The sequence below is a fragment of the Nuphar pumila genome, chromosome 11 (genome assembly GCF_984573655.1).
Source record: "Nuphar pumila chromosome 11, dmNupPumi1.hap1.1, whole genome shotgun sequence".
Classification (NCBI taxonomy): domain Eukaryota; kingdom Viridiplantae; phylum Streptophyta; class Magnoliopsida; order Nymphaeales; family Nymphaeaceae; genus Nuphar; species Nuphar pumila.
The window spans coordinates 33683248-33706708 of NC_143259.1; the positions used below are offsets into that span (position 1 = coordinate 33683248).

The window sequence follows — 23461 nt, forward strand, 5'->3', positions numbered from 1 at the left end:
TGAAGAATAAATTTTGAAATCAAGAAATTGGATTTTAACAGATAAGTTTTTGTAATTTTAAAGCTTTAAAGGCTAAACTGACTCAATTTCTCTCCAATTTATGGGATCAGTTGCTCAATTTAATCATGAAACATCTTCAATTTACAAAATTAGAAAATCAATCTTTGTTTGGAAATGGTGACTTCGGGAAGTCATTGTTCTATCTCAAGAATTGAACCTATTACAGAAATTAAAATTTTGTAACTAGTTTCGGTTTTTGAAAAATTTAAAATATCAAAATACCATAAAAGTTTATAAAATTTGACATGAATAAACTAGACAAAAAATGGAAAAGAACCTTTTTTGCAGATTTTGATGATTTTTCATTAGACACACGTCCAAACAAGTTGAGATAAAATTTAAGAAATGCTTAATAAGGAAAAATTACAAGATTTTAATTTTTTATTAGAATCAAATATGAAAAATTTATGAAAGTTTCTAAAAAATTTCAGAGATAAATTAGACATTCATAAAATAAATTTCTAATTTATAGATTTAGAAAATGATCTCCCATTAGAGAGATCCAATCCAAACAAATTGGGTCAAAACCTGTGAAAAGCGTGTGAAAGAAAATCAACAGGGTTCCATTTTTTTATCTGAATGGCCAATGAAAAGAAAATGAAAGTTTATGAAAATTAACATGCATAAATAGACATTCTAATGAAGAATTCTATTTTTACAGATTTGGAAAATGATTTCCCATTAGGGAGATATAAATGCAACAAGTCGATCTTGGGTCTGAGCAATTATTGGGATTGCAAACAGACAGCGTTTCGACTTAAAATGTAAAAAAAATAGAAATCATCCATAAAAATTGATGAACTTTTATTGAGATAAACTATACATTTAGAGGAAAAAAAAACCTATTTATAAATTTCAAAATTGATCTCCCATTAGGGAGATATGACTCTGACAAAATAGGCTAAAAACTAGACCCTAAAAGTGACACAGTATAATAGGGTTGGAATTTTTAACCAAAATTGAGCATAAAAATACCATAAAAAATGATGAAAATTGGCATGGACAAACTATACGCAATGATGGAGACATCCCTTTTTACAGATTTGAAAAATCAACTCTGGTTAGGGAGAAATCACTCCAACAAGTTGGTCTAATTTTGAGTCAAATTCGGACGAGGCCAAATGGCAGGGTCCGGTTCCCGATTTTTTTTAGGGATAAAACCAACTTAGATTGAGCTGATTTTTTGGTGGAGATCCCCAAAACACATAAATTAAGTTGCAGTAAAAAAATTAGATCAAAATAAGACCTAATTATATGTGAAATGATGAAATAAAAAACAGGTCAGAATTAAAAATATCATCTAAACATGATTGAGTAGAATAACATCTCATTAATGAATTGATCCAATGATTAAACATAAGATCTATCATTTCAAACCATGGATGATGATAAAAATGATGTAAAAACAGAAATAAATCATCTAAACATGAAATTAAAAGCATTGGGGCATAAATTGAAATCGATTTTGCCTATTGAATGTGAGATTTAATCTATTGAAGATCAAATCTCAATTCTAAATGGCTAAAATGAAAATATACAAAGTAAATAGCAAATTGAATGGATCAAAACATAAAAATGGAAATTAACATGGAATTAAGATAGATCTACATTGCTATTACATGATATTGAAAAGAAATTGCAAGAAAGAAGAGAAGAAAGGGGGGGGGGGGGGTGCACGATTTTGAGAAATTGAAAGAAAAATAAAAGAAAAAGAGAAAAATTAGAAAAGAGGAGAGATAGGGCCTACCTTGGGCTGGAGGGACTCCTTTCTTCTTCTTGACTTCATCCACCAAGGGAGGATCCAAAGAGGAGGAGGAATGCTTGAGAGAGAGAGAGGCCTTTCCTCCTTGAAAAACTCACCCCCATGGGGGCTTTTTATAAGGCATAGTGAAGGCATTATGGGCATAGTCCATTTAAGATATTTTCAAGCCCTTAGGGCTGATGTGGCAAGGCTCACATGAGGGAGGGGTTGGCGCTGACCCCATGTGGGATTTGTTGTTTGTTCAATGAGAAAAAGTCCCTTTGTGAAATATTTTGACACATGGCACCCTCTTGCAAGAGAGTGCCCATGTGAGTCTTTTTTTGGTTTTGTAGATGGGTAGAATAAACATTTATTTGAAAATTTGACACATGGCATCACTTAGCAACTGATGTCCATGTGTGATTTTAAAAGTAAATGGGTTTTTAAAGGCATATTAAAAAAAATGATTTTGATTTTGGATCTTGAAAATGCCAAGTGGCACCCCTCTTTGAAAATAATATTTTACCTTTTTTATTTTGAAATTAAGATAAAAAGGGAAATAAAATATGAGAAATAAAAAGGAGAATTTGGAAATAATTGGATTTCAAAAATCCAATTTTGATTTTTGAAATCCAAATTGGGTTAAAATCGGATCCAGATTAAATTTTAAGAATTTTTGCAAAAGTACTGATTTTTGGATTTTGAAATTCAAAGATTATTTTTAAAATTGGGGATAAAAATTGGATTTTGAATTTGAAATCCCCAAATTGATTTTAAATAAAAAGTGCATTTTGAAACTAGATCTGGATCCATTTTGATATTTTGAAATCCAAACTGAATTATGAACTGGATCCAAGGTGTTTTTCAGAAGATTTTTGCAAAATGGTGGATTTGAACTTGAAAATCCAAAGATTGATTTCAAAATTAGGATAAAAATTGAATTTTGAAAAAGATCTGGATTCAAAGTTTTGAAAAAGATTAATCTGGATCTCGAATTGAAGGAAATTGGTTCGAAATGATAATCGAACCTTGAATATGGATTTGAAAAACCCCCAAATTCATAATGAAAATTGGGATTTTGATTTTTGGATCTTGGATCCAGTTCAAATAATGAAATTGGAACTTGGACCTGAATCAGAATCCAAGAAGTGAAATTGAATCTCTGTTGTTAGATTAATCTAAGTTCAGAAAAATGTTTCAATTTAACCTTCTAAATGGATTAGGAGGTGGATCCAGACTGAAATGGATCCAAAATGGTTTAGGTGGACCCTGGATATCTAATGGGATATTCTAGGTTCAAAGAATGAATTGGACCCTGGATATAAATTTTTGAATGTATCAGATGAAAAGTCCACGTCTTGGATGAGAATTGGACACCAGATCCCACATTGGATCCACTATCTGAATTGAAATTGATTGAATCTCGAATATTGATAAGATATTAGATGAAGGAATTGATCTGAGTCTGAATTGGGACTTGTCCTAATTTAGAAAAATGTCAAAAACAGTGTCCTAAAGAAATTTGTATTTTTTGGTTTTTTCCCTGTAGGGGTGGAAACATGGTACAAAACTGGTCTGAACTAGTTTAAACTGGATTGGATTGGAATGAACTGAATCTGAAGCCCGTTATACTCAGATTAACTAAATTCAGAGCCAGAACACTAGCTCAACCGACTGGAGTCAGCTTGATTTGGATTGAATCAAGCTTAAACGAGCTAAAATGAGCTCAAATAAGCTGAAACAAAGGTTCAAGTGACTTTGAACTAGAGATGAGCTATTTGAACTCCTAGTGAACTTAGATTAGACTCACGGAGATGAGATCTAATGGATTTGACTGACTCAGGGACAATTTGGTTAAAATTTGAGCTAAAAATGAGATCATTTTGCCTGAAATGATCTAAATTAGCTGAAATGGCAAAAAATGATCAGGATTCACTCATCGTAAGCTCACGGGATCTAAAACTGACAGACATTCTAACTTCTCTGAACTTACTTACAAATCTGTGGACCAACCATAAAAAAATCAGATTTTTTTAACGGACATTTAAGCACAAAATAGCATGATTTATGAAGACCTAGAATCAAAACATACGACTATCCATTAAAACACTAAAAACTATGATTTAAACATGGAAATAAATAAAAAAATATATAAATAACATAACGAAATTTGATTTAATGCTAGAATATATAAAATAAACACTAATATGATAGAGAAATAAAAAAATACAAGAAATCTATGGTTGCATTTGATTTTCCCTTTAAAAAGATGGATTTAGCCCATTTAAAGGACAAATCACATCTTTCATTGATTAAAAACATAAAAAACATATTTATAAACGATTCTAACGAATTAGAATCCTGAAAAACACCATTGAACAGTGTTAGATCATCTTCTTAGTTTGGTTTTAGGGTTCTTGATGATGAACCATGCTCAAATCTATGAACTAGGGGGCGCCCATGGTGGAATCCATGGTAAAACATGATTTTTTTTTTAATAAAACATGAAATAAGGTGTATGATTGATACCTTGGATGGATGCAGCTGCAAGGAGGAAGGAGAGGGTGTTGGGAGGAGAAAGAAGCTCCAAGAAGAGGATGAGAGAGCAATAGGGGTCGACCCCCCCTCTTGGTTCTATTTATAGATTTTTTTTAGGTTTAACTCAAGAGTTTAAAAAAACAAACAAACTCTTTCTTAATTGGGTTTGCTAGGGGGGGGGGGGCAATTTTTTGAGGAGATTACTATCCTACCCCTAGCCCTAACTACCTAATATGACCCCTAATGAAACCCTAAAAGGTCCAAATGTAGCGCCACCTAGTGTGGGCCCACATTGGATTTTTAAAACTTCAATTGAAAACTTTTAAAAACCAATGATTAAAACCCTAAACAAAAACATATTTTCAAAATTGATTTTGACTCTTCTAAACCCCTAATCTGACTAGAACACTAACTAACCCTAGTCTAACTCTGACTTCTGCAAATGTGGCACCACCCCGAGTGGGCCCCATTTGATTTTTTTAAAAAGCAATTTTAAAACTTGAAAATGAGGGATCTTTCAAAAGAGGTTTAAAAGTAGAATTGAAATTGAAAGTTTTGAAATGACACAAAGTCTTGACTGGGTCAGAACTCTTCTAGATATGGCGTCAACTGAGTGGGCCCCACATCAGGGTTTTAAAAAAATTGAAATGAAGACTGAAAATGACTTTGAAAAGGGGTTAAAATCAATAGATGGACTTCAAAGGTTTTGAAAATAGAGTTCTAAGTGAACTGAAACTCTGAATTAGAGTTCTGAACCAATTAGGACTCTGAGATTTAGGTTTTTGAAAGTCAAATGAAGGAGTTTTTGAAAGATTTTATCAGAACTAGTGAAAATACGTCGAAAAATACAGTTAAGGTTAAAGTCCTAACTCAACCGAGACTCTGAAATAAAGTTCTGAATCAATTGGAACTCTGCAAAATAGACTAATTTTCGAAAAACAAAATAGAGAAAATGGAAATGAAAGTAAAAACAAGATTCAGAATAGAGTCCTGATCTGATTGGGACTCTGAGACAAAGTCCTGATCGGACTCAAACTCTAGTTTTTGGGTCTTTTCTGAAAAACTGATAAAAGAATTTTCGAAAACCAGTGAAATCAGAACAGAGTTCTGATCCAACTGGGACTCTGGGGACAGAGTCCTAATTTGACCAGGACTCTTAAAATTTTAGATTTTTGAGAAAACAAACGAGAGAATTTTGAAAAATAGGTGAAAATAAAGCAGAAATTGAAGTCCGATTCAGAGTCCTGATCTGACTAGGACTTTGAGGAAGAGTCCTAATCCAACTGGAACTCTGTAAATTTTTTGTTTTCTGGAAAACAAATGATGAGATTTTAAAAAGAACTTTTGAAAACAAGTAAAAATAAAGTTAAAAAATGAACTCACGATAGAATCCTAATTCGATCAGAACTCTGGGATAGAATACCAGAATTTTGAAATTCTGTGATAAAAGTGTAACAATTTTGGTTTCTGAAGAGATACATGAAGGGATTTTTGAAAGACTCTCTCAAAATTGAGGTCAGGTTTAGAGTCCTGATCCAACTAGGACTCTTTGAATAGAGTCCTGGTTCAAGTAAAACTATAAGTTTCTGACTTCTTCTGAAAGATTTGGTTGAAAACAAGTAAAAATAACAATGAAAGATAAAGTCCTAATCCAACTGAAACTCTGAAAAAGAGTCCTAATTTGACTGAGACTCTGATTTTTGACCTAAAATAAAAGAATTTGAAAAGTTTATCAAAACAGATAGAAATGACAGTAAAACAGAGTCCCGATTCGATTGAGATTCTGAAAAAGAGTCCTAAGCCAACTGGAACTCTAGAATTTTGGGCTAAAATGAGAGATTTTGAAAGATTTTCTCAAAAATTGGTAAAAATAGAAGTAAAAGGCAAAGTCCTGATCTGATTGGGACTTTGAAAAAAGAGTCCTGATCCAACTAGGACTTTGAGATTTTGGCCAAAATGTCAGAAATGAATAGAGGATGAAATCACCTCTGATTTAAAATCAAAATGGAGTTTTGAAAAGGTTTAAAAAGATGAAAAGATAGAGTTCTGATCCAACTAGGACTCTGAGATTTTTGAGAATTTTGATAAATGAAAGAATCCAAAAGCGACACCACCTAGATGGGTCTCATCTGAGAATTGAAATCAATTAAAAATTGACTTTAAAACAGACCCAGATTGTTTTTTTGAAGAAAATAAGATCTTGGGGGTTAACAAATGAAAAATATTGATGTAAAAACCCAAGTTTATGAAATTAATCTTGAAAGAAAAGTTTTAAAACTCGAATCTGGATTTAATAATTTGAAAATAAGAGTGTTGAATCTCGATAATGAAATATAATGATATGCAACGACATGCAATGCAATGAAATATCATGCCAAATACATGCAGTGATATGCAATGATACATGAAGTGTAAACCCTGGATGAGGGACTTGAAATCTTGAACTCCCGGTAGAGACAGAATTCAGAGATTCTCATCTGAAGATGAGAACTGACAATTGAAATTGAGCTAAAATAAAGATTGAATGTTGATTGCAGGATGGAGTATTGAAATTTTTGTAAAATTTGGGCTATGAATTATCCTGGCTTAGATATCGACCAACTGGCTCCCTGAAGACTGCAGAGAGTGGGTCCCAATGGCAGGAGGTAGGTGTTTATAAATAAGAGTAAAAATTTGGGGTGTTTACATTATACCAATCCGTTTTTTTACATGTAAATGGATTCGGATCTGTCAAATTTGAATATTTTTTTGGATTCCGTAACGAAAAACGAAATCATATCTGCATCCAATTATAATGATATTGTTGCAACTCAACGGAATGGAATTCAGTCCAATAAAACTCGGTTCATTGACATCCCTATAGAACATTTTCAATGTCTCTGTTGCCAACCTCCACAAGGATTCCCACATCAGCTTGGAATGATGATCTCCTATAACCCCTCTTAAGTTGCATTTCGGATAAGAATCGCTCAAAAGATAATTTTGAGGAGATGAAATGTTGAGGTTAAGCCTAAATATTCCCACCCTGCAATATTATCTAGTCCCAAGGTGCGATTGAATGCCACGTATCACATGTCCATTTCCTGAATATGGCATGGAGGCACATGCCAAGTGTGGTGAAAAATCACTGAATCTCAAATCCCAAAAGTGAAGATCTCATGTTCATATTTCTGTTATAATTCACATATCTTTGGCCCGTTAGGACGGAGCGGCCAGAGATCCCGCACCTCTCATGATCTAATCCCTCATGGCAAATCCAAGTTTGAGATGAGAATAATCAAAGCGTTGACTGTACCCTTTTTTTGTTTTTCTTTTACTTTTTCCCTTTTACCGTAATTGAGGCAGATGCCTCTCTCTCTCTCTCTCTCACACACACACACTACTTTAAGTTGGGAAAGCATTTTCACCACCAATTTATCCAAACAATGGGGCTTTTTTACGTTAATACAAAAGAAGGGATTTGCAACCCAGTGTTTTCATACCAACCTTGTCTTGTACTGTTGTACAGTTGTGTGAGCAGGGCTTCAAGTTGACAAATTTTCACAAAACTAAAAGACTCTCCGTCCCTACGTGTGCTCGGGTGCCCCTGAACCTGTTTTAGCTGTTTCGAGTTTGAAGTGCACGTGTGAGATTCCAACAAGAACTGTGGAAAGCTGGTCAAGAATAAGCCGCAGCTCTCTCTCTTGTGTGTGTATGCGCGAGAAAGAGAGAAACAATGAGTACAGGAACTAGCACATTTGTGATCAAATGGATCAACTTCCTAACCACGGTACTCTCTCTCTCTCTCTCGTTGTGCCACCATCTTGCTTCCACACATTGGTTCATTAGTTCTCGTCACTTATCTTTCTTTGCATTGTTTGATTAATTTCGAAGAACCCATGATTTCTTTTTTCTCTCTTTTCGGTGGGTGGGTGTGTAGTTGTTCGCAGTTGGTGTCATGGGATACGGCGTTTGGATGAGTAGTCAGCATGATGATTGTAGAAGGTTTCTCGCTCTCCCTGTTTTAGCTCTTGGTGCACTTGTCCTCGTAATGTAAGCTTGCTATTCATTCGTTTTACATTAATGTTGTTGTTTTCTTCTCTCTTTAGGAGGAATATGAATACGTTTTTTTCGATTTTTTCCCAGATCCCTCACTGGGTTTGTGGGTGCTCTCAAGAACTTCACCATATTGCTGTGGATAGTATCCTTCTTCTGTTTATGATATCTTCTCTTTTTCTTTTCTGAAATCATAAAGGAGGAGGAGCTTTTTACTTGTTTGAATGATGTTGGTGATGTTGTGTGCGAGTCCTTGACTTCTCTTCTGCAGTATCTGCTGATGCTATGCTTGCTTTTAGTGGCGATTCTGGTGTTCACGGTGCTGGCGTAAGTTATTTTGCTTGGGAGATTGAATGGTTTTTCTGTCTTCTGTTTTTTATTCATTCTACTTGGATCATTACGGATGGTTGAGATAATCTACTGTACATATTAGATCTTATATGCATTTGTTTGTGTCTGAAAGCAATATTCTTCTCTCATCACATCCCAAGGAAGCGAAGACTTTATAATAATTAATTGAGATCACAATGGAGCTTAAGTTGCTATTTCATCTCAGTTTTCCTGTTTGTGGTTATTCACCAATTCTCTCTATCTTGAGGTTAGAAGTTCAGTCATACGCATACGGTTTTCTCTTCTTGAACTAATCCTCATTTAGATTATAAATGGGTTCATATGCTCTGCCCATATTCGTTAGCTTGAGAGTGAAGATCATAATGTTTTTGTGCGTGAGATAATTCCATTCGTGCATTCAGGGCAGAAACGAGCATAAACTTATGGTACCTGGACTCTGCACAGGTACTATTCGGCTTGCCTATTATCTGACAGATTTCAAATCTCATCAGGGGTTATCCCATTATAGTAATATGTGAGAAAATATAATCATCTGTGACAGCACAAATTATCTTTGTATAGTTTAATGTATGATGTCATCTTCTCTATGCTTGTAAGTTCATGCAATTGTATCCGTTGAAAGTCTGGAGAGTAAGTTCCATTACCTTGATGAAAGAATTATAATCTGTGGTCAAACAAACATAAAAGATCTATAGATCTATTTTTTATGTATCATCCGTATTTTCCATTTCCAATTTTCGCTTTAGTTTCAACAGGATGATTGGGATGTACAATGATCTTCAATTTTATATAATATAATATGAATTTATGCAGCAAACATAGAAAAAACTCCTTTGAGTTATGCTCATGCGGTGTTCTAGTATAGTCCAACCTATCTGTTAAATCTAAGATCTCTTTTGTTATCAAATGGTTGCAGGTTTATTATAACAAATAATGGAAGTGGCCATATGGTACCTGGACAAAGGTTAGTTCCCAACCACTTTTTCTGTTCATCAGTCTTAGTAAATGCTTTTTTCCAGTAGTTTTCATGTGGTCTTTAGCTTTTGAACTGATGAAGCTTGGAATTTTCGGTGTTTAATTTCATGTGTGTTACTTTGAACAAGCAACAATTGACACTGGACTTAAGAATAATGAGGTTGTAGTATGTAGGCTACAGGGTTCGGTTTGAAATGGTTAAATTGATCATAATCCATATGGAATGCCTTGTGATTTCTCTTGCAAAATTGCCTATTGCATATTCTATGAAAATGGTAAAGCTGGTCTTATGCCTCTGTTAAAGTCTGTGATGTCTACTTATTCAAAATGTCAGTACCTACCTAAGTTGCTTTTCAGAAAAACACACGATCTACTAGCCAATGCTATTTGCTATCTTAGAAAAGGGATTTTGGCTTCAATTGGCTTCTCCCCGTTGGCTAGGAACTCACAAAACGTTTTGCTAGTCAATCAGCAGTGCAATTCTTAATTACATTCTTTCTACCTTAGGTTTTGTACAAGTAAAACCTATGTCCCACTTCCTTTTTTTTCTGAAATAAACCTTGACACTAATTGATGTCAATTGATTAGTGAGGAAACTTATTTTGATGGTGAGTATTCAAATATCTCTTTTTTAAGGATTCAGAATTGTTACAACATTTTCTTATTGGTTTCATTGTCATCAGACTTTATGCAGCTGTCAATGATGCTAGCATTTTGGGTATGTGTTCTTTCAATAAATGAATCAACAGACATTTTTGCCAGAGATAATGACTAGCATCTTCCAAAGGAATATTTTCTCCATTATTGGCCCTTATGCAGCATTTCATTTATTTTAAGGTGTTTGTGCACGTCATATAACATCAATTGAGTATACTGTTCATGTCCTCTTTTCAATGTGTGAACAGGTATAAGGAATATCGGCTTCAAGAGTACTCATCTTTGTATAGGAAGCAAGTATGTTGTACATCTTTTGCTACTAGTAGTTCAATACAGGTGACTACTTGTTACTCTAGTTGTTATTGAACTTTGCATTTGAGGTTTAAATTTTGCAGCTGAACAACACGCATGATTGGGAACACTTGAAAAGCTGTCTTGTTAGAACAAATGATTGCAAGAACTTGCCTAAGGAATACAAGGTCATCTTAAGCCTATTAATTGGGTTCAAATACAAGTTATAAAGTGCAAGATTTCATTTTGGCCTTCTTTTCTTTCCTTTTCTGTTGTAGACTCTTAAACAATACAAAGAGGCAATCTTGACCCCAATTGAGGTGGGTTGTTGTCGGCCACCATCTGAGTAAGTACTTCATTCTCTTTATGTATTGGTGCAATGCACACTTTTGCTGTTTCCTTTTTAATATATTATTCTGATTTATTTGCTACCTTGATGTGAAAGAAAGCATAGTGTGGAAGAGGAGGTTTTATTTTTGCTGCCTTCTCTGGTGTGACATGTATCCAGCTTAGTTGTCAAAGGCACTAGGCGGAGCCTAGGCAGTGAACCCCTAAAAAGACTAGGCGGGGCCTAGGCGGACTAGTCGGTACCCCAATTAAAAAGATTAAAAAAATACACAAAACATGTAAACAAACTGCCAAAATTAATAACAAACATGTGTACAACATAAAATCAATCAACAATAAGCAATAGAAAAAACACATATCGTCGAACACTATAAAGCAATTATATTAAATAACTTGCTCAAAACAATTAAGAATAAATGAACAATTAAACAAACAAACCATACAACTAACAATTTGAATAAACAATATACAAAAAATAAAATCATGTATACAAAAAAAAATTAACAACAATAGACATAAAATAAGCAATAGACAAATAAGACGAAGAAATAAATAGGAAAAATAAACAAACCATGCAATTGATAACCTGCTAAAAAAATTTAAGAATAAATAAACAAACCATACATCTAACAATTTGAATGAACAATATACAAAAAATAAAATCATGTATACAAAAAAATTAACAACAATAGACATAAAATAAGCAATGGACAAATAAGAAGAAATGAAAAATAAACAAACCATGCAATTGATAATCTGCTCAAAAAATTCAAGAATAAATGAACAATTAAATAAACAAGCCATACAACTAACAATGTAAATGAACAATATACAAAAAATAAAATCATGTTGGGCCGAGTGGTCCTATAACACGGGCTACAATTTTGTAATACAGGCGACTTCGTTTCAGGTTGTGTATGGAAGTTCACCTCCCACCATTGCGGAGTATGTTGGAGGTGCTGCCCCAACAGATGCCGAGGAGCATATGAGACATGCATATGACAAGAGGCATCGTTCACGATAGTTCTAGGTGGTAGACAAATAAGAAGAAATAAATGGGAAAAATAAACAAACCATGCAATTGATAACCTGCTCAAAAAATTTAAGAATAAATGAACAATACATATTGAACACAGAATATATAATATATAACTAAAATACAAAATATTTTAATAAATGCTTATGATATGTTAATATATATAATTATATATATTTACACAAAAAACAAACATATATGTGTGCATCAACAGCTGTGTGTGTGGGTGCATGTGAAGTGTGAACTATGAAAAAGAACAATCAAACAGATCATATATGAATTACACATATAGATATATAACTCAGAAATATAATGCACAAACATAACTAAAAAACAGTCAACCAGAAATATAACTCACAAAACATAACTCAGAAACAGTAAACCATAAATATAACTTAGAAACAATCAAACATATTATATATAAATTACATTACATACACACACACACACACATATATAATATATAAATGAAACACACAGAGTTACACATAATATATAGTATAATAAAAGGAAAAAAAAGAGAAGAAGCCAAAAAAAGGGAGGAAGAGAAGAAGAAAACCCAGAGTGAGAGTGAGAAACCGAAAGAGGTAGAGAGCGAGTGAGAACCCGAGAGATAGAGCGAGAAACAGAGAGAGGTAGAGAGCGAGTGAGAACCCAATATATATATATATGTATATATATATATATATATATATATATATAGAGAGAGAGAGAGAGAGAGAGAGAGAGAGAGAGAGAGAGAGAGAGAGAGAGATACCTGTGAGTCTTCTTCTTGTTGCAAAGAGCAGAGAGAGAGAGCGAAAAGGGGAAAGGCGTTATGCCTTTCCCCTTTTTATACTTAGGAGTCAGCAAAAAAATAAAATAAACATGTTCCACCATGGTCCACCGCCCAGGCGGTCCTAGCCTAGGCGGTAAAATAGGGCCCCACCGCCCAAACCCAATCACTCAGGCAGTGGGGCTGCGCCTAGGTGAGCCACCTTTGACAGCAAAGGTATCCAGAAATTAAGGGTGTTGCAATTTGTTGCCCACTTCAACACATGTAAATGCCAATTTGTTTTAAAGTTGAAAGAGGCGGTGAGGTAAAGCCCTGAATAAACCAATGAGCTAAAACATTATCTCAATAATAAAATGGCAAGTGCTTGTTCAAAGATATTTGAAAAAAATACAAAGATCTAGAGAAGTGATTATGAGATAAATAAAGGTTGAATATTATCTTATGTGTTAATACCTCATACATTCACAATCGAGATTCCATTCAATTACTGGGAGTAATTTGGATGATCAGTGTCCTTAGTGGCATGATCCCTGCAGTGGTGTAAATTACTCTCCTGCTTCTTGAGTGTACCTGATTTAAAATTGCTGACATGATTGCTCCATCTGTCATTCTTGACATTCTTTCATATTCTGTGAACCATTTAACAGGTTTTAAATATCAATGATGATTTCTTACTCTATGTGTGAGTCATCAGCTTTTAAATATCAATGACATGATATCCTACTATTTCCAAGGAAATATACATGTTTTGATCTCTGGGATGCTTGAACTAGTCTTGCATCCATATAAAAACTTGTTCACTGTTGATCATCCATCTATTTTATAGCAAGGTTATATTTAGTGCTGGAAGATTAGTTCTGTTCGTACTAGTCTCATAATGCTTTTAGTGTTGGTATGACTTTATGCACAGTTTAACACTTTCTGTAAGTAAGGTTGAAGCAACTGTAGCTTGAACTGAAATGTGACTGGAATACACTCAAACTATATAGCATGCTCACTATATTAGCTTATAACAAGCAGGTAAATTCATTCTGGTGCACTACATACATGTGCAACCAATTAGGATGCTGTTTCTCATGTCTACAACAAAGAATTGACTCCTTTTCTAAACAAGGATATGTTATTATCTTTCAAGGATGATTCTACTAGGATGGGTTCTCTATTAAACTGCCAAATTTATGCTTGATGTCAGAAAGCTCAACTGATTGCTATTTAACTTGGTAAATCTTTTGCTATCTTATCTTAGCTATTGTATTTGTAGTTAGATTCTTTCTAGTTCCATAGTTTCTGTATGTCTTCCTACTGCAGCTTGAGCTACAATTTTGTTGGTAAATTACAGTACAGGTATTTGTTCTTCCTGTTTCAGGTGTGGCTATCCTGCCGTCAATGCATCATTTTATGATTTGAGCTTTCATCCAGTGAGCACCAACAAAGATTGCAAGATTTACAAAAATTCTCTGACCACAAAATGTTATAATTGTGACTCTTGCAAGTAAAAATTAGTTGACTGTTGCATATTTTCTGTTTCATTTCTATCATCTTCTTTCCTCGACTAATTGTTTCCTTTATTGAAGGGCTGGAGTAGCACAATATATGAAAACCAAATGGGAGGTGGTTGCTATATTTAATGTTATACTGTTTGTTGTCTTGGTAAGCTTTTCAGTTTTCACTTATAAATTGGGAGTATTGAAAAGTTGAGGGTGTTGCTTTTGATTTGCTAAGTGCCATGCTAACATATTAGGATTTATAAGACTCTAAGTACTCAAAAGAGCACATCCAAAGTAATTCACCATCTTTTCTTTTCTTTCTCCTTTTTGGTTGCTAGGAAAGCTTGGGGTTATTCCCTGTTGAGATTTGATCCTAGAAACTAGGCCATTTCAGATTGTACAGCTTATCACATTTGATCCCATTTTGTTTGTTTTTATTGTTTTTTTGAGTGTCAATTGTCTGTTCCTTTCTTCTTCAAGATAACATGTAATCATATTGGATGCTCTTGAGATTAATATTCAGACTTACAAGTACCCTGTGACTCTCAAGAATAATTTTGCAGATGTGTGTGAGACAGCTAGTGCTTTTTCTTCATTTACTAAAAAGTGTCAATTCAGTGCGCCTCAATGCTGTTGTATAAATTGTTAAAATATATGTAACTATACATATATATATATATATATATATTTGTCTATATATATATATATGTCTAATACTGGATAGGGGTATTATCATCTTTTCACATAGTTGTTTTAGTAAACAACTATTTCTTTTTCTTTTCACTTTTTATTTTTTGTCTCAAAATCCAACCCAAAAGGGGCCCCACATAGAGTCGTTGGGGCCCCCAACGGTCACATTTGTGACCGTTGAGACCCCTTTTAGGGTGTATAAATAGGGGTGAACCCCTTTGTATTCTTTATGCTTGAGAGCTCTCTCTCTCAATAAAGAGATTTTATATTTTTGTTTGTGTTTTTCTTAAAGCTTGTGTGTGTATTGTCCCATAGTGGACTTGGCTATTATCTCTTTTATTTTTGTCCATTGTTGGACATTGTGAATGCTCTTAGCATTCTTTACTTTTCCGCATACTTCATTACATGGTATCAAAGTCATTCGGTTCTTAGCGGAAGAAGCGTGATATTCATTTTCACATATATTGTCTCTATCCTTCACACTCTTTGGTGACATCATAGAATCTAAAATCGACCTATCCTTCAAGCTTAATGGAAAGAACTACATGATGTGGGCATCAGCAATGGAGAACAACCTCAAAGGTAAGAAACTTTGGGGTTATGTTATGGGTTCTATTCCGGAACCCCAATTGGAGCTCACCAAGATGGAAGGAGGTCATGAAAAAGCTCTTGAGGGAGATGCTCGCCTCAAAGCCATTGAAGACCACCAAAAGAAAGTTAAAGATTGGGAGAGCAACCACACCAAAATCCTTGCTTGGTTCATGAACAATGTCGAACTCAAGGTATGTGCTAATATAGCTAAATTTTGCCGAGCCAATGAGGCTTGGTTCTTTATGAAGGGTATGTAAACCCAAAAAGAACTTGCAAGAGCATATTTTTTGCAAGAAAAAATTAGAACCACCAAACAAGGTGATTCAAGTATACAAGATTACTATAGTGCATTAAATCTACTATGGGATGAGTTGGCTCTTTTAGAGCCAAAATGGGTAGCTATGGAAGATATTGAACTAAGGCAAAAACAAATGGAACAAGATCGATTGTTCCAATTTTTGTTTGGGCTACATCCCAAATTTGAGCAAGTGAGGTCATCACTCCTCCATAGATATATTTTTCCACCAATAGAAGGCGCCATTGCCGAAATCACACAAGGTGATTCAAGTATACAAGATTACTATAGTGCATTAAATTTACTATGGGATGAGTTGGCTCTTTTAGAGCCAAAATGGGTAGCTATGGAAGATATTGAACTAAGGAAAAAACAAATGGAACAAGATCGATTGTTCCAATTTTTGTTTGGGCTACATCCCGAATTCGAGCAAGTGAGGTCAACACTCCTCCATAGATCTATTTTTCCACCAATAGAAGGCGCCATTGCCGAAATCACACAAGAGGAAACTAGGCTTGGCATGAATAAGAACATTGATGAAGTGATTGCCGTATCCAAACCCAGTAATAATGTTAAAACCTATAAACACCCCATTTTGAAAAACATGAAAACAATAGTGGAAGAAGAAAGATGATTATATGTCATCATTGATATGAGTCGGGTCACATTAAACCCGCTTGCCCAAAGCTAAATGGAACATTCAAGCCTAAGGTGACGTCTCTTGAAGAATCTACCACCAAAGAAGATGAGGGCAATAGTGACAACCTCAAAGAAACACTTGGTCAAATATCTATGGCTCTACAACAAATTTTCAAAGTTACTTCCTCCACATCGGGTGCGGCCATTGCGTCTACATCATCACCCGGTACGTATTCTTGGATTTTAGACTCCGGAACATCCTTTCATATGACCCCACATGAAAATGCATTAAACGATGTATGCACCAATTCAAAAAGTTCATGTGTTTCTACGGCCGATGGAACCTTTTGAAAAATAACAAGTATTGAAACACTTAACTCTAAAAATTCTGAAAACCTTTTTCTTCCAAAAGTAAGAGTAGTTCCAAAGTTAAATTTGAATCTATTTTCGGTTTCCCAAATTGCCGACCATGGATGTGAAATATCTTTCTCATCTAATGGTTGCTTTGTGTAGGATCTCCAGCCCGGAAAGCAGATTGGGCAAGGCCATAGGAAGGAGGACCTCTACTATATGGATCATCTAAACCTTCCTATGAACTCTTTTTGTACTTATGTCCAAGATAAAAGCATTGAAATTTGGCATAAAAGACTTGGACATCCAAGTTATTCAAAAATGTATCTTTTACAATTTGAAAACAAATTTTGTAAAGAAAAAGACATTAATTGCAAAGATTGCATTTTTTGAAAAATGAAGTCTATTCCATTTTCAACTAGAACATTTTTTTTCACAAGACCTTTTGAATTGGTGCACTCGGATGTTTGGGGTCCATCTCCGGTCATGCCTAAAGGTGGTTACTCATATTATGTCACTTTTATTGATGACTTTACTCGTTATGTTTGAATTTATTTCCTCAATCATAAATCAGAAGTATTTTCCTTCTTTAAAGACTTTCATATGAAAATACAAAATCAATTTCAAAGTAATATATCCATTCTTAGATCCGATTCTGGTGGAGAATACTTGTCTAACGAATTTCAAAATTATTTAAAACAAAATGGAATTTGCCATCAAAGATCATGCCTTAGAACTCCACAACAAAATGAACTAGCAGAAAGAAAACATAGACATATTATAGAAACCGCTAGAACATTGCTTATTTCTAAAAATATTCTCAAAACTTTTTGGGCCGAAGCCGTCTTAACTTCAACATACTTAATCAATCGAATGCCTTCTTCTAAATTAAAGAATGTTTCTCCTTATGAAAAACTTTTTAAATTTCTCCCCGACTTCAATCGCCTTCACATCTTTGGTTGTAAATGCTTTGTTCTCTAACATAAAAGAGATAAGTTGTCTCCAAAGGCAATTGAATGTGTTTTTCTAGGTTATGGAGAAAATAAAAAAGGTTATAGGTGTTTTGATTTCAAGAATAACAAACTATATGTTTCAAAAGACTTGACTTTTTTTGGAAGATGAAAATGGATTTGAAAAGCTAGATAAACCAAATGAAATTGACTGCATGTTCTTACTTGATCTTATAGATGATATATGTGATGATTCTATAAATCATCTTGAAAGTATAGATGATACTTGTGAAGTATCCAATATTGAAATATCACCACATAATGGTGATACTAATAATGAAAATATTCATGTTTATACTCGAAGAGAACAAGAAAGGCCTATTAGTGCCTTGGAGAATTTTTCTCAACTTACCGAATCCTTGAAAGAAACCAGGCGATCTTCTAGAGAATCCATTCCACCCAATAGGTTTGTGTCATATGAGTCTCTTGCACCAAATTATCGGGCATGCCTAATAGCCTTACACTCATATTATGAACCCACTCGTTATAATCAAGCCAAAACTCTACCTCACTGGATTGAAGCAATGAAGATAGAATTAGATGCTCTAAAAAAAGGCTAATACTTGGGAAATAGTCAAGCTTCTTCCACATAAAAAACCTATTGGATGCCGATGGGTCTTTAAGGTTAAAACCAAAAGCAATGGATCCTTAGAAAGATATAAAGTCATATTAGTAGCTAAGGGATATTCACAAGAATATGGAATTGATTACGAGGAAACATTTGCCCCTTAGCTACAATGATAAGTGTTAGAACCTTAATAACTGCCGCATCAACCAAAAAATAGCTTATATATCAACTCGATGTGAAAAATGCATTTCTAAATAGAAATCTAAATGAAGAAGCATACATAGATCCACCGCCCGAAGTTAATATTGGACAAGGTCAAACTCTTAAACTTTTAAAAGCCTTATATGGTCTTAAACAAGCTCTCAAGTCTTGGTATGATCGTTTTAGTGATATCATGATTAAATTAGGATTTCGTTCATGTTATACTGACACTGCTCTGTATGTCAAAAGCATAGGTAATAGTATTGTTATCTTATTATTTTATGTTGATGACATGATTATCACAGAAAATGATCAAATTAGTATGATTAATGTTAAAAATATGTTAAGATATTTTTGACATGTCTGATTTAGGTTTCCTTAGATATTTTCTCGGCATTAAAGTTACATATTCTACCCGAGGATCAGATATATGTAATAAAGTTGAAATTTTAGATGATAAAAAGGTGGACACTCCAGAAGTAATTAACGCAAAATTAAGGTTGGAGGATGAGGTTTTTCTAGAAGATCCCACACCCTACAGAAAACTCATTGGATCTCTCACATATCTGACTATCACTGGACCAGACATCGCTCATGTTGTTCACTCTGTTAGCCAATTTCAACATGCTCCTACAACTGTGCACATGAGTGCCGTGCTCCGGGTCGTTTGATACATCAAAAACACCATAACTAAAAGGGTTATTTTTATCCTCATCTTCTTCTTTGGATTTACTTGCTTATACTGATGCGAATTGGGGAGGTAACCCTAATGATAGAATCTCAACTACTGACTTTTGTGTCTTTTTAGGAGATTGCTTAATTGCTTGGATATGCAAGAAGCAACAGAAGGTCTCGCTATCCTCTACTAAAGCTGATTACTGGGCTATGACAACTACTACAATGGAACTTGTTTGGCTTCAAAGCCTTCTCAAAGATATTGGAGTTGACATTACAGGTGCTTCAAAGCTATGTTGTGACAACAAAAGTGCCATTGACATTGCCATTAATCACACCTTCTATGAGCGCACCAAACATATAGAGATGAACTGCTACTATGTTCGTGATGAGTACCTACGAGGAATTGTTACTCTGCCATATGTCACATCAGAATATCAGTTAGCATATTTTTTCACTAAAGCTCTTCTTGCTCTCTCGCTTCACGTTTCTTCTTGGTAAACTTTCGGTCATCTCCTCGAAAAGTTTGAGGGGGGTGTTATCATCTTTTCACATAGTTGTTTTAGTCAACAATTATTTCTTTTTCTTTTCACTTTTTATTTTTTGTCTCAAAATCCAACCCAAAAGGGGCCCCACATAGAGTCGTTGGGGCCCTCAAGGGTCACATTTGTGACCGTTGAGACCCCTTTTGGGGTGTATAAATAAGGGTGAACCCTTTTGTATTCTTTATGCTTGAGAGCTCTCTCCCTCAATAAAGAGATTTTATATTTTTGTTTGTGCTTTTCTTAAAGTTTGTGTGTGTATTGTCCCATAGTGGACTTGGCTATTATCTCTTTTATTTTTGTCCATTGTTGGACATTGTGAATGCTCTTAGCATTCTTTACTTTTCCGCATACTTCATTACATAAATAACATAGGCAACTTTGTGCATGTTCCCAAATAGATGCACGGTTTTACTTTTTATCTTTTTTCTTCAGCTATAGCATTTATGTTTCCTAAGATATCATATCTCTAGTTTTAAGTCCCAATCAGGATGTTCAAGTGTTCTCTTGATGCTTGTATTGGACATGTTTATATAGATAGGTTGCAAGCTGCCATAGAAAACCGACTGTGTTTGCATAGTCTATTCACTCTTGTGTGCATGATATCTTTGCTCACTCTTCCCACGGCTGTTTACTTCTTTGATGTCATGGTGCTCTGAAAATGGTGTGGTAGACATTGGTTATCGTATTGGGGCTAAGATGCTTTGTTCAGTTTAGATATTTTCAACATATGTAGAACTTCATGCAAAGCAAGCAGTAGTTGTATTATTTGATTTCTAAGGGAGAGATTTTTTCAGGAAAACATGGATAGTGTCTTTAATTGGTTCTTATGTTCATTCATGAATATGATGAGAAACTTGGATTGTTTGAGACATACATAGAACTTCATGTGAAGCAACCAGTAGCGGTATTATATTTGATTTCTAGGGGAGAGATTTTTTTCAGGAAAACCTGGTTAATGTCTTTGGTTCTTATGTTCATTCATGAATATGATGAGAAAGTTGGATTATTTGAGACATTTGCTCTGTGTGTGTGTGTGTGAATATCACATTATGATTATTTTAGCATCTCTGGTGTAAGCTGTTCTTGCCAACAAGTTGATTCTGGAGGCAGAACATGGAACATTGGCATTCAAAAAGGGAAAATACCTATGATATTCATGGCTTATCTTTTCGTGTTAGTGTGATGACTCTGCCTACGTCTCCATTCATGTAAATATGTGGAACTTAACTCCATTCAGAGAGGGTTGCAACTGTTCAATTTCTCAGCAAATCATTCATCAAACCTAGTTGACAGTCAATCATCGGTTGGCTCATCTGGCTGTTTCTGAATTTCTCATTCTTTGTACATGTTGCAGTCAGTGGTTTATATATTTCAATGACTATTTCCAAGGGGTTTATATATTTCAATGACTATTTCCAAGGGATTATGTTTGTGGAAGCGTACTGGTGTCTGGCTAGATTCTGTGCTGTTTCAATTGTACAACCTAAAATATTGAGCGTGTTTGTTTCCTTGAGTTGGAAATACCTTGGGTTTTGCTGACCACATTTTCAAGTTCCAACCTGACACATTTATCTGAATGTTTAATAGGCTGTTGTTTATCTGGTGGGTTGCTGTGCAAGAAGAAGTGCTTCCAGAGCTCACTCGGCCAAAGTTTGAAGGAATCGAAGAGCTTTATCGTCTATGGGATGAAGTTTTTGGCACTCCATGTTTCTCATTAATGTACCTTTGTAGCTCACTGCTAGTAATGAAAGTTAACCTTAGAGGACAAAGAGAGGTCATAGGATGTGTTTGGTTGGAGGGTGGTGTCAAGTATCCCTTCAAGCACGAGACTTTAATTCACTTTTCCAAAAAGCAGATTCAAATAGACAGGAGATGAGCATTTTGATTCCCTCCTGGCAGCCTTCATCAGAGGACTGACTCCCATGAAAGGAAGAGACCTTTGCTAATCCATACACATTGGAAACATCAGAGCTTCTGATCATGTAGAGAAAGTGGAGGTAATGTTTTTTGTATCTTTTTCGGTGTATTAAAATTTAAATATTTATGATCACATGCACGCTACACTGGTGCTTTTGACATGGCATGTTATAACACACTCTTGTGAGCCATTTCCATGGACGGTTAGTGTGGGTCCCACCATTTCCTAGGTTTTATTGCTGATGGAGAATATATTTGCTCCTTGAACCGTAAGGATAAAATATTTAGTGAGCTCATTTGTTTGAAAAGCGTTGTGGGGAGGAGTTTGCATGAATCAAGGTTACTGGAAACTCTACGTGCATATAGAAAACCCATTTCTTGGGAAACTATTTGCAAAACCTAAAGCGTATCATTTTCAAAACTTGTGGAAAACTTATCAAAATGCATGAAAAACCCGTTTCCCATTGATTGAGAGACTCATTTAACGTCACATGGGAAACTTGCTTACTTTATGGGCACGTTTGGAAGAGAGAAAAACTCTCATAGGAAAAGAAAATTTTGCCTATGAGAGTTTTTGATATGAGAAGTTCTCCAAAAGAAAGTTTTTCGCTTGTTTGTGTAGCATGAGAAAAACAGAGTAGTAAAATATGAAAAAATGAGAGAGAAGAGAAAGAAGGTGGTGGTCACAGTGAGATGGGTGATGGGGAGTGTAAAAATAAATTTTCTCTGGGTAGGAAACATTCCTCCACCACCCTCATGGAGGAATGTTTTCTATCAAAAACTGTAGTTTTTAGAAAAACCCTCTCAGCGAAAGTCTCTCGTTTGGAAGGGTTGGAAAATCTGTACAGATTTTCCACTTTGCATCACTTTTCCTATATCTTTCTCTCCTCCAAACATGCCCTATATGTAAAACTCATTTATTTTATTTGGGAAACATTTTCACGTACGTTTCTTACATGTTTTTCTTAAATAATTTTTTTTCTTAATAAAAAGTCGAGACAAGCGTGCTATTCTAACTTTTTATTTTTTTAAACTAAAATTTTAATTTATTTTTAGTATGAAAAAGGCTGTAATGTATTCAATGAAATAGAGAAATCTCAAAATTTATTATAAATTTATTATTTTTATTTATTTTTTAATCTATATAAACCTATGTTGCATTTAAATATTTTATTTATGATATTTATTATTTTATTAAAAGTAAGCTAAATGATACACTTGTTTATATAAAGTAAATAACTTTATAATATTCTATAGTTGTAGTTAATGTAATCATATAATTTAGAAAAAAATAATTCATTAATTTTTACTAGTTATCATAATATTAGTATAGATGTAAAGTTTTTGTTTATTTATTATATTTTCGGTGCATATATATATATATATATATATATATATATATATATATATATATATATATATATATATATATATATATATATATTCTGCCAAACCTACCAAATAGTGGTGCAAATGCAACTTTTAGTGAAGATTTTAGCCAATTCTGGCGGAATCCAGGTGAGCCAAGTACTTTTCGACATACTACACGTCAAAATCTTTCCAATGGTAGCCTCAAATCGACGATCAAAGATACTTCGCTGTAACAGCCCAACAGATTTCAACCCAAAAATATCAAGATTTTTTTTTAAAGTTAACATCTTGTTGATTATCTTTTTCTTTTTCAA

General features: G+C 34.3%; 1 protein-coding gene across 2 annotated transcripts; it reads left to right on the forward strand.

Annotated features, from left to right (window-relative positions):
• The first annotated feature begins 8054 nt into the window (after window positions 1-8054).
• LOC149822238 (tetraspanin-10-like) lies at window positions 8055-21937 on the forward strand. 2 transcript variants are annotated; one of them, XM_089980127.1, is made up of 10 exons: window positions 8265-8371; window positions 8465-8519; window positions 8646-8701; window positions 9642-9689; window positions 10606-10654; window positions 10753-10836; window positions 10927-10994; window positions 14174-14299; window positions 14382-14457; window positions 21447-21937. In XM_089980127.1, exons 1-10 carry the CDS (start codon window positions 8277-8279, stop codon window positions 21513-21515), a joined length of 726 nt encoding a protein of 241 aa, XP_089836253.1. In that variant the 5' UTR covers window positions 8265-8276; the 3' UTR covers window positions 21516-21937. The 2 variants fall into 2 exon arrangements, with proteins under 2 accessions (XP_089836254.1, XP_089836253.1); XM_089980128.1 differs by lacking the exon at window positions 21447-21937 and adding an exon at window positions 8055-8108 and having other exon boundaries at window positions 8259-8371; window positions 14174-14415.
• The last annotated feature ends 1524 nt before the right edge of the window (window positions 21938-23461 follow it).